General features: G+C 46.2%; 1 protein-coding gene across 1 annotated transcript in view; it reads left to right on the top strand.

Moving 5' to 3' along the window:
• CST7 (cystatin F) overlaps window positions 1–11,274 on the top strand; it is a 12,263-nt gene extending 989 nt beyond the window's left edge. The window contains exons 2-4 of the mRNA XM_069009461.1: window positions 3,579–3,751; window positions 3,997–4,113; window positions 4,579–11,274. Coding sequence (XP_068865562.1) covers window positions 3,579–3,751; window positions 3,997–4,113; window positions 4,579–4,671 — 383 coding nt within the window. The 3' untranslated portion in view covers window positions 4,672–11,274. The remainder of the gene's footprint in view (window positions 1–3,578; window positions 3,752–3,996; window positions 4,114–4,578) is intronic.
• The last annotated feature ends 30 nt before the right edge of the window (window positions 11,275–11,304 follow it).

An 11,304-nucleotide genomic window follows, 5' to 3' on the forward strand; every position in this document is an offset into this window, starting at 1 on the left:
GAAGCACCTGGCAGAAAAAAAATCAACCTGTCAGTTTCACTGCAGCCTGGGAGGGAGCATCCACGGGATTGCGCTCTCATATTGCAGGAACAAGGTCCCCAAAGTAATCCTAAAGGAGAAAAGCACAAGAGAGAGACTCTTAATACAACATTCAGCTCATCTCATACAACATTCAGCTCATCTCTGCAAGAACAGCCCTTGTTTGCTTAATAACAGTGGTGGCCTGGTAACTGAGCAAGAAAAGAGTTTAACCCTACTATTGTCCAACAGAAGGAGCAGAAGGAGGGCCGGCTTTTCCATCTCTCTCTTCACATTTCCAAACCCAAGGATGGGCTCTGGATATGAATGCTCTGGTCCTAAGAATCTCTCACTAGAGCAGCAAGAGTTGTCTGCTTGGATCATGAGATCACACACTCAGGGCCTCTGAGTATTTTAGGTGCCTGGCCAAGTCTACTCCCACCCAGACCTGGATGTTTCAGGAATGCTGGTTTGCCTAGAGCCCTGCACTGCTATTTGACCCTCTGAGCCAATTCTGGCTTGTGTCTGGAATGGGGCCATCACCTTACACAAATGCAAATTTTTAGGTAATGGCACTCAAGCCAAGCCAGGGATGAAACAGTCAGAAAAGGCTGCAGAGAGAAAATCAGAATTACAGGTACCTCACACCAGAGAGTCTCTGGGGTTTGGAAATACAGTACTGCAAACTATTGCAAACAGTAAAAGTTATTTCAGCCCAGTGTGTGTGCCATGCAGTGACCACCTCGAATAAGAATGGAAGTACACAAGGAAAACCAAATCCTAGCCTGAAGGAATCCGAGTCCCCAGAGGAAAATGGTGGGGTAAAGTTCTCCCACAAGGGCTCAGTAGATTTTGTACCCACTTTGCTCTGGTATGAGTAATTTTCAACACCAAGTTGCAACAGGTGAAAGAGGTAAAATGCCTAGTACCCCTTGGTGAAAGTTGGGGGAAAATACAACCTATAACCTATCATCTTCTTACAACACATTGTGTATTGAGTCAAGCTGTCTACAACACATGTCCAGCTCGCTCACCTCTCCAGGTGATGCATTTTGGAGGCCTGGCCATGTGTGACTGCTGGATCTCCCAGGCACTGGAGTCAGGAACAAGGGCTCTAGGACTCTGACTCTTGGTTTGAGTAATACACGCAATAGTTTTCTTCCCATAAACAGAGTGTGATTTCAGCCAGTCTCATTCACCCCGTGCCTATAAAAGACGTCACCATGACTCAAGAGGTGTTGAGGGCTCTCAAAAGCCACAGAAGGACATTGTGTTAAGATTGAAAGAGTCTGGGGTTATCACCCCCTTCTACAAAGAGCAGTGATATCAACACCCCCACCACTGCCACACCTGACTTTCCAACAGGCATGAGAGCAGATATTCAAGCAAGGTGCTGGGGAGCAGCAAGAAGAGCCCAAGGCAGCGACCTGCTCTCAGCCTGGGAGAATGTCTCAGTTGCTAGGTGAGCTCAGGAAAAAGCTGGTCCCTACAGCTGCTGGGTTGGTATTGATGGCACAGGAAAAAGCATTGCATTTCTGAGGAAGAGTACAGTGGGCCTTGTGGGCAAACCAAGGCCCTGCTCTGCCTCGAGCTTCCTTTCTGCCTGCAGACAGGTCCTGCACAGCCCTCCTGAATCACCTGTGGATCCCAGTGCCTTAACCTCTGTGAAAAGTTTTACCCATGAGTTGAGCACTGTGTAAGATGCGCTTGCCTGAGAAATACCTTCAGTCCAAGGCTGAATGGTCACGAGCTTCTGTGACTCTTGAATCCCACCCTTGCTGCAGTGGGAAAACACCATCCCATAGAGAATAGTCTTGGGACCTACAAGAGGATTCTGGACTGTTGGGTGAAAAAATACCACCAGATTGCCCAGCACTGGCTGCAACACCCAGTGGCAACATAGATCAGAGGCATGGGACAGGAAAGCTCATCACCTCCACACCAGACACAAAGCCACCTGCAGAACATCTGCTCCTCTCCAACACATGGCCTGGGTCTCTCAGCTCCCACCTGCAAGAAAATACAAAATACAGGGGTCACTAAGGTAGCTGAGGTATCAGCCAGGAAGAGAGAGGGATTTGGACATCCTTGGGTTGGGGAGGGATGTGGAATCGAGTCTCTCCTTTGCAGGTCAAGGCATAAATCTCTGAGCATTGTTACAAGTGGGTGCAGCAATTAACACCTGTGAGAAGGATGTGACAGTGTCAATAGGATGTGCATAAGCATGTGAGATAAATTTTTGTCACCTTCCATGTTGATGATGGTACATCATTCTGGGTTGGTTTCTTTTTTTTTTTTTTTTTTTTAAATAGACTCTGGATCACCAAGCTGCCCCTGTCTTCTGCTTAGGTTTCTCAGTGCAAACTGGCTTTAGTACACAGCCTGGGCTCTGTGCAGCTGGCTGTGGGTGAGAGATCTATCTGTGAAAAAAGCTAGAGGTGATAAAAAGCTTGACTTTCACAGCAGATTTAGTACAACCTCTGTGTGCACATTTGTGTGCACACGCACACACAGGCTCGTTGCAGGCACACACTCAGGGTCACCTCCTGCACTGGCAGGCCTTGGCATCAGCAGTGGCTGCATGGCACCTTCTATGGGATTGGGGATGTTTTCTTTGATTTCAGAAGTGGGAAAACAGAGAGGAAGGAAAATGTAAAAGGGGATGAAACAGTGACATCAACTGAAAGCTTTGAGCTTCTTTTAAATTATTGAAAAATAAGCAGTGCATGGGGAAGGAACTAGAAAACCAAATAAAAATATACAGTAAATCATTCTATGAAATGCTCTAATGTGAAAGGTCAAGGGTTAACCCTCGCACACTCCCCAATTTCTATTTCCTACACATCTTGCTTTTCCACTCCATGACCTTGGTAATCATAGAATTGTTTGGGTTAGAAGGGACCTTAAAGACCATCTACTTCCAACTCCCCTGCCACAGATGGGGACACCTCCCATTAGACCAGGTTGCTCAAAGCCCCATCCAGCCTGGACTCGAATACTTCCAGGGATGCAACATGTACCAGCAGCTTATCACCCTTTCAGTGAAGAATTTCTTCCTAATATCTAAATCCTTCTAACATAAAAACCTCAAGATGCCATCAAAGGTTTAAGGGTGGGGTGTGGGGGAAAGACTTGTATCTGTAAGATAAGATATGCAAATTAGCAGCAGGACTCTCGAACCAGTGTTTGATATGTTATCAAAACTATACTGTACTCTGAGCAACATGATCTATTTTCATAAGCAGATTCAGAGTTGGTCCTTCTATAAAGTGGGAGTCATACAAGAAACAAATAATATTTGTGATACTCTGGCTTCTTCTAAGTCATTTTGAGCTCTGCTTTCACTTCTGGCAGCATCTGTTTATGTCACTTCATTTCCTAGGACCGTTTCACCATTTCAAAACATACAAAGGAAAATTGCTTTGTAACGGATGTGAGCAGAGACCTGAAGCACAAATGCATTGGACAAATAGGAAGGTTTAGCACTGGTTCAGATGGCTGAAGCTCCCACCCTTTCAGGCCCCTGATGTGTTTTACACTGATGTTTTGTGTTGTTTCAGTTACAAATGTACCACCACCCCACCCAACCATAAGACCTGGCTTCCCTGTCCCAGTGAACACCAACAACCCTGGGGTCCGTAAGGCTGCTCGCTTTGGGGTCTACAGATACAACAACAGCTCCAATGACCTCTTTCTGTTTAAGGAATCACAGATAAAGAAAGCCATGGTACAGGTAAGAGCAGCTGACTCCTGGTGATCCTCCAAAACATCTTCTAATTGACCTTCCTATGGCACATCCAAGACCCAACAGCCCTGATCTTCCTCAGGACTGCTACACCTGTCCCCTATAGCACTGCTCCACAGGAGGGCTCTGTGTAGGTGACACACAGTTCTTGGGTGTAGCACTTGATCCCTAGACACAGTTTTGGCATCTCTTTCCCCTGCCCTCACTTTAAAGGAGGAAACTGCTTTCTCTAGATTGTCAGAGGGCTGAAGTACATGCTTCACGTGGAAATCAAACGCACCGTGTGTGAGAAGAGGGATCACTCCAGCCTGGACAGCTGTCAATTTCAGAGGAAAAAAAACCTGCAACTGGTATGTGTTCGACTCCTTTGGGGTGCCCAGGAACTGCAGGGAATTCTTGGCCATCTCTAGCTGCACAATCACCTTCAGACCAGCTCTTCCATGTCTTCATACGTGTACAGGCCTCTCCTCTGCAGAGCCAGCTGGGGTGAGGCTAGATTATCACCTTTCATGCATCCAGGGCCAGCTCCTGTCTGCAAGGAGTTGAACCAGATACATCCACCTGGCCCATACTCCTGGGTGACTCAGGACAGTGAGCAGAAATAGAGTAGTGCTAAATAGAGATTTCCTGGGTGGGTGGGGGAAATCCTTACACAGGCTCTTCCACAAGACAGGATTACTTGGCAAACAGTATTTTTCCTAGGATAAAGTGGGCAGACAAAAGGATGCTGTTCTCCCCTGTCCCATCACAGCCTGCAATGCTGAGAACAATCAGCAGACACCTGAACTTTCTCACCAATTCCCTTTTATTCACAGATGCTGAGATGCTATTTTGAGGTCTGGATAACACCGTGGACACAAAAAGTACATATCCCTGTTGCCCACTGTCACCAAGACCTTGCTCCATAAGAGCCTGACTTACAGGGGATCTCCCACCCAGAGTTTTTCCTTGCCTGGACTACTGAGGTCAATATTGAAGTGGAGAACACCTGTACAGAACTGCCACAGAGCTTTTCTCTCAAAGCACATGGTTGATTTTTCCTTGAGAAAGACACTCAAAAGACAAGGCCTGCCTTGACTGAATGTCTTGCTATCCAGTTGTGTATCTATTTGTCCAAAACTAAACTGCACATGAACACGTGTTGTCATTCATTCACCATCCACACTCTGGCTGAACTTCCAAGCACTCCCAGGAAGCTCTGTTGCACTTGTTTTGTGATGAACCTTCACAGAGCCATGATGGAAACAAGTCTAAACCACAGCATGTGTGACTACAGCACTGAGGAAAGCTTTACAACATGGGATAGTTTGCCTGGGGACACGGACACACACACACACACACACACACACACACACACACACACACACACACACGTTTTAAGATTCTCCAGTGCCAGGGAAATGGTTAGACACCTCTGTCAGGAATGCAAGAGGGAGAGCTGTTCTTTTATTTTCAGGAAGAGGTATGGATAAGGGCATCTTGAAACACAGACAGCCCAGAACTGACAGAGTCTAACTAGTGCTTCCACTTTAATCAAAAGCTAAGCTGCACTGTGAAAGGGCACGGCTGCAAAGGCCAAGGCAAATAAATCTAATCATACTCCCACAGAATAATTCTGCTGAGGATAAACAGCATAGTTCCATTCAGGTTAATATACAACATTTATTCTCTGGCAGACCACATCTTATATTCAGGTTCAGTACAATGATGGTCTTCTCTAGGTGGGCATCTACCATTCCTTCAAGTCTTCAGTCTTCACCTATGGGCCAGTTATTGCTTACAGTGAACTAAGGTCCTTATTAGGAAGGATTTGGGTAGCTGCTCCCTTAAAACAGCCATAAAGTCTGAGCCCATGATCAGTCATACACACACCAGCACTTCTAAACAGGCAGGGCCCCGATCTAAGCCACAAAGAATACATTTTTTTCCACAAACACTCCTTTTCTTCCAAGAGTTGTTGCCTTTCTGCAGCAATATTGTAACTCCTATTAGCAGTAACACCCTCGCTTTCAGCCCTTATAACCATTTGGTCAAGAAAGGCCAGTGAAGGGCTCTAAGCCAAGGTCTGGGGATCTTAGGGTATTAATAGTACAGCTGAGGTACCTGCTCCAAGTAATCCCAAAGCTGGGCAAGTCTCAAGTTCTGCTTCAGAAACACCACTTGCAAAGAATAGGTGGCCCAGCAGCAGCTTAAATTCAGCATCCAGTGCTGGAGAGGCAGCTGTGCTGCATCTTATCTTTGAGAACAGCAGTGTCTTGGCTGGGAAAAAAAAAAAAGCAGTGCTCAAAAGAAAGCTCCAGAAGGGCCACAAGAGGATGTAATGTGATGCTATATTCACCCATCACACAAGCCACCACCAACAGCCTGGTGCCAAAGACAAGGAGAAATAGTCAGCTATGGTGGCTTGGGGTGTCCACAAAGCAGGAAAGCCAAGCCACAGCTAAGTTTGCAGGAGAGCAAGAGAACCCAGGAAGAGCTGCTCTTTGTATCTCAGAGGCGTTAGGAATGGTCTCAATCCCTCTTCTCCTTCAGCTGCATGCTTCACACAATGCCAAGAGCTTCCAATCAGGCTGTCAGCTCTAGACAGTCCAGCCCAGAACAAGGCTGGGCACATCCATGTTCCTTCCTTCAGCCAGCAGGACAGCCTGGTGTTCAGGAACAGATGTCATTTGCCTCTCACATGCCACAGTGGGGGTGAGGAGGCAGCACGCTGTCACTTCAGGTCTGTGCAGAGATGCATGCAGGCAGTGAGCATGTCACACAACAGTGTCCCCTGTGTGACTCTCCAAGCCCCTGGCACACAGTGCTTCATCTCAGTCTCCTCAGCAAGTCAATTCTCCATTTGTCAGAGCAACAGAAGTTAAAGCCAGGTGAACTTGACACCATGCAGGCTGACAAATCCAACAGGACTTTGCTGTTCTCCCAAGGAAAATGCAGCAAGACTGTTCAGACCTCTCTATCCAAACAGACAAGCACCTGCTGAGAAAGACAGATCAGCCTTATGTTCAAAGCTGCATCCATGTGTTCCCTGTGACACATAATTCCAGTGTGCCTTCCACCAAGAAAGGCACACTGGAAGTGTAGCATCCATCATCCCCTCAGCTATGGTAACAGAGCTTTCATGAGCACCAGAGAAAGGAGCAGAGCTAAAGTCAACTGAGCTCTTTGTATCACTCCAGAGCACTTCACTCAGGAAGGATTTGGGTAATTAAAGAGAAGGACACTGCTAGCAGTGACCTAAAGAACTGCAGCTAAATACCATTTAATCACAATGACATGCAGCTGTCAAAAAGCAAATGTCTCTGCCCTCTGCATCCTGGCTACAATTTACACCAAGGTTCACAGTTCACCAATTCACTCCAAGGAGTTCATACCCTTCCAGACCTTGCTGGGACTCTGACATCTATTTCAGGTTACAATGGCAACTCAAAAATATTTTTAGTAAAGATTTAGGGCATAAGGTGAGAAGGAAAACTTGTTTCTGCCAGCCCTGTATGTTGAAGAAAAAAAAGGAACAATCCCAGCAGTGACATTAAGAGCTTGTGGGACAACCACAACCTGAGTTTTACCAGAGCTTCAAAGTGACCAGTGATCCTCAAATGGAGATCTGAATTTGCTCAAAAGCTCTGCTCTGCAAATATTTCCTCTCATACACCCACTTTTTAAATTGCACAGGAAACAAACTGCCTGCCACCAAAATGTAAAGCATTGCTGACTGACAGACTTCCCACTTTGCATTCTCTTGACATCAGCAGCTCTACATGAAGGAGCTGGAAGTTCTGCCTGTACCAGATGCACCCAATTTCACAACCTGACTGACTTTCAGAGCCCACTGACAGCTGGGGGAGTCGCAGCTGCACTGGAACCAACACAAGGTTTAGCTGGCAGCAGACAGATAAGGAGACACGACAGCTGCTAACTGTGAGGAAAAAGCCTTGCACACATAGCTAACTACAACAACAACAACTTACTGCTAAATTCTTCAGTCCCTACCTCAAACAAATTAGCAAAAATCAGCTGCCCCCTTGTGCTCACTCTTCTGCAGCACTGTTTTTAAGCAGGCTAGATGAGACGGCCCAAGTGTCAGCATCATCAGATCCCTGTTGTGATCAATGAGCAGACAGACCCAGAAGCTTAAGAGGTCATTATCACACCTGCAAAGTTTTTACTGGCACAAAGCAGACACAAATTTAAAGGAATCAGATTTATGCCAAGGCTTTGCAGTCACTTTCATCAGCTGTTCACTCTCAGAAACCAACTTTTGCATAGAAGTGTCAGGGGCACGCATGAGTTATGTTCCAGCAGCTCTAGTACAGAAGTTTGCTCCAGAAAAGAAACAGGGCCGTTAACTGTGGAGCAACATTTTAAATAGCTTCAGCAAAATCTTCTTGATACTTGTGCCCTGCAGAAACATCTATTCCACCAACAAAGCAAAACAAAACACATTTTTAAAATGCACAGCTGTGGTGTACTCCAGCTCGGTTCCTTTCCTTGGATAGTTTTACATCAAAATTTTTACATTAAAAAAGTTTTACATCCAAAATTTCTCCAAGCCTTTCAGGAGATAGGGCAACATTCTCTCATATTCCATGTCTGTCCCAAAAGAAGCTTGGGTAAGACACAGGAAGCAGCCTCAGGCTTCTCTGGGAGTTATGCAGAGAGGACTTCCTCCCTTCTTAGGGAACCACAGGCCCTTTCTCCTACCACCAAAAGCCAATCATGCTCTGACAAGACCTTTCGATACCTCTGTAAATGCTCCTGCATCCAGTAAGACTTCTCACACTAGAGAAGAGCCAGTCTCAGAGATGCAGAGGTGTTATGTTCCTGCACTCATATCATCAAGAGAGAAGACTGGCTGTTTACTTCCAAGCCTGTCTTGTTCCAGGTTTCTCCTTGCTCAAGGCAGGTGTGTCACCATCCATCTGAAATCAACACACCATTGACTCAGCCTCTGTGGAACGAGCCTGTAAAACCAGTCTTCACAGGAGCATCAAGAGGAGTTTATGCCAGTTTGTTTATTCCACAGGCATTTTAGTGCTGCTGCTTTACTCCTGCATTTGAGAGCCCACCAAGGATTAGAAATTTCTTTAGAAAAAAATTGTTTCTAGAAAAATACTGTTCTTAAGCACCCCTTATGCTGCATAATGAGACCTGTGTGTCAGCCAACCTGTTTCATCTGGGTTTTACTACAGGCCCCCCCACTTCTGCATATCATGGATAGATTATCAGGATCCAGCAGAACACCAGAATGGAAGCCAGCTAAAATGAAGTGTTAAGGTTCTTGTGAGAAGTGGAACACCAACGGCCTGGTTAAGTAGCCTGTCACCATGCAAGGATTGTTGCTTAGCATTGTGCCACGCACCACAGTTGGGATTTACAGACTTCAGAGGTCTTTAATCTCTCAAACTGAATAAATCCTGTCTGTCCAGCCTGTAGAAATAGAGGGAGTTTATGGGGCACAAGTCCAGTCAGTCTGCAGTACCCTTAAAAAAAATTAACTGAGAACTGCACTCTGTCCAAAGGTTACTTCGTGAAATACTTTGGCAAATAAATCACTAGTGATAACTGTGTACCAAGAGGTAAAGCTGTGTTTGCCACAAGGCTGCCAAAGCATCAGGATGAAAGAATCACCACAGCAGATTTGCTTTTTCAACCCCAATTTAAGATCCCATCAAGTTCATCTTTTATATCCCACCAGAAGAGGACAAATAGTTGCAAGGGCTGGCAGAGCAGTGTTAACCAGCTGGTGCTGAAGCAGCCTGCCCTGGACTGGGTTTTCCCAAAACTGGCAGCCCCTGGCCTGTACAGGAACAAATCAGCCTGATCCAGCAGCCATCAGCTACTTGCCACAGGACTGCTGCAGCCTGGCAGTAACACAGAACAAGGTGACAGAAGCACTGACAGGGAAGAGTCATTTTCATTTGCATAGCCCTCCATTAATAGAAGAGCAGAAGGCCAGTGAAATCAGGTGACATTTTTAGCAGCACCTTCCCCTTTTCTGGTGCTTTTCATTACATATTTATAGCAAATCTCTTTCCTTTCCAAAGGTGAGGAAATGGAGTAGTCTAAGTTTAGGTTGGATTGTCACCCAGTGGCAGAAAGAGGAGAGAGCAGCAAAAGCTTCAAACCCAAAGTATCAATGCACTAAATCACACAGCTACTGAAGCAACCCCTTTAGCTCTTCAAGATGCAAAACCTCTTATTTAAAATCATTGTATGCTTTGGGTTGGAAGGGACCTTAAAGATCATCAGGGACACTTCCCATGAGACCAGGTTGCTCAAAGTCCCATCCAGCCTGGCCTTGAATGCTTCCAAGGGTGGGGCATCCACAACTTCTCTGAGTAACATGTTCCAGTCTCTCTGCTCCATGATCCTGCCAGGCTGTAATTCCCCAGGTCTTCCTTTTTCCCCTTTATTTTTAAACTGAGGTAATTTTTCCCCTTTTCTAGATGGTGGGAACTTAGCTGGACTGCCATGACTTCTCAAATATGATGGAGAGTGACTTAGCCCCTTCATCCATCAGTTCCCTCAGGACCCCTGGATGAATTTAAACAGGTCCTGTGCACCTTCATGTTCTTCAGATGATCTAAAACCTGATCTCCTACAGTGGGTGATTCTTCAGTCTCCCAGTCCCTGCCTTTCCCTTCTGCAACTCGGGCAGTGTGGCTGGAGCACTTCCTGGTGGAGAAGGGGACAAAAAAGTCACTGAGTACCTCAGCCTTTGCCATGTCTCAGGTAATCAGGTCTCCCCTTTCCTTCCAGAGAGGGTTCTCATTTTTCCTAGTGTTCCTTTCATCACCCACATACCCACAGAAGCTTTTCTTCTTGTCCTTGATGTCCCTGGCCACGTTAAATTCTCTCAGGGCTTTATCTCCTCTAACCCAATCCCTGGCTGCTTGGACAACCTCTCTGTATTCCTGCTAGGCTACAGCCCCTGCTTCCACCCTCTGTAGGCTTCCTTTTAGTGTTTGAGCTTGCCCAGGAGCTCCTTGTTCATCCACACAGGCTTCCTGGCATTTCTGCCCAACTTCCTCTCTGTTGGTGAGCACCAGGTCCACTACAGCCCTTCTCCTCCTTGGCTCCTCTATGAAGCTGATTTGTTGTCTGGAATTTCTTTGTGCTGCCAGCCATTCCAGACACAACTTGTAACAGCACAGGCTTTCCTTCGCAATAGCTGACAGAAAAGCACTCTCTGCATTTACCAAGCAGAGTATCTGTTAACAGAGGAAGTCCCTGGAGATGCCAGAAAGCATCCATGAGTTACTACTGCATTCCAAAATCCTCCACCTAAGCCTTCCTCATCCACCAACAGTAGATTTTACAGGGGCCTTTTGAGTCCACATCCATCTTCAGACACCAATCTTCCCCACAGTCTTAACCACTTCTTCATAAAAAGCACATTGAAGAGGATTCCTGCAGCTAGCCCTCTTCTCCCAGGGATGGTCACATAGACAGCGAACAGGAGACTTTCAGGACCTGGTAAGCATGGAGGAAATACTACAAACAACCCTTTTAAAACCCACTGGAACTAATCCTTAATA

Source organism: Aphelocoma coerulescens, chromosome 3 (genome assembly GCF_041296385.1).
Source record: "Aphelocoma coerulescens isolate FSJ_1873_10779 chromosome 3, UR_Acoe_1.0, whole genome shotgun sequence".
Lineage (NCBI taxonomy): Eukaryota > Metazoa > Chordata > Aves > Passeriformes > Corvidae > Aphelocoma > Aphelocoma coerulescens.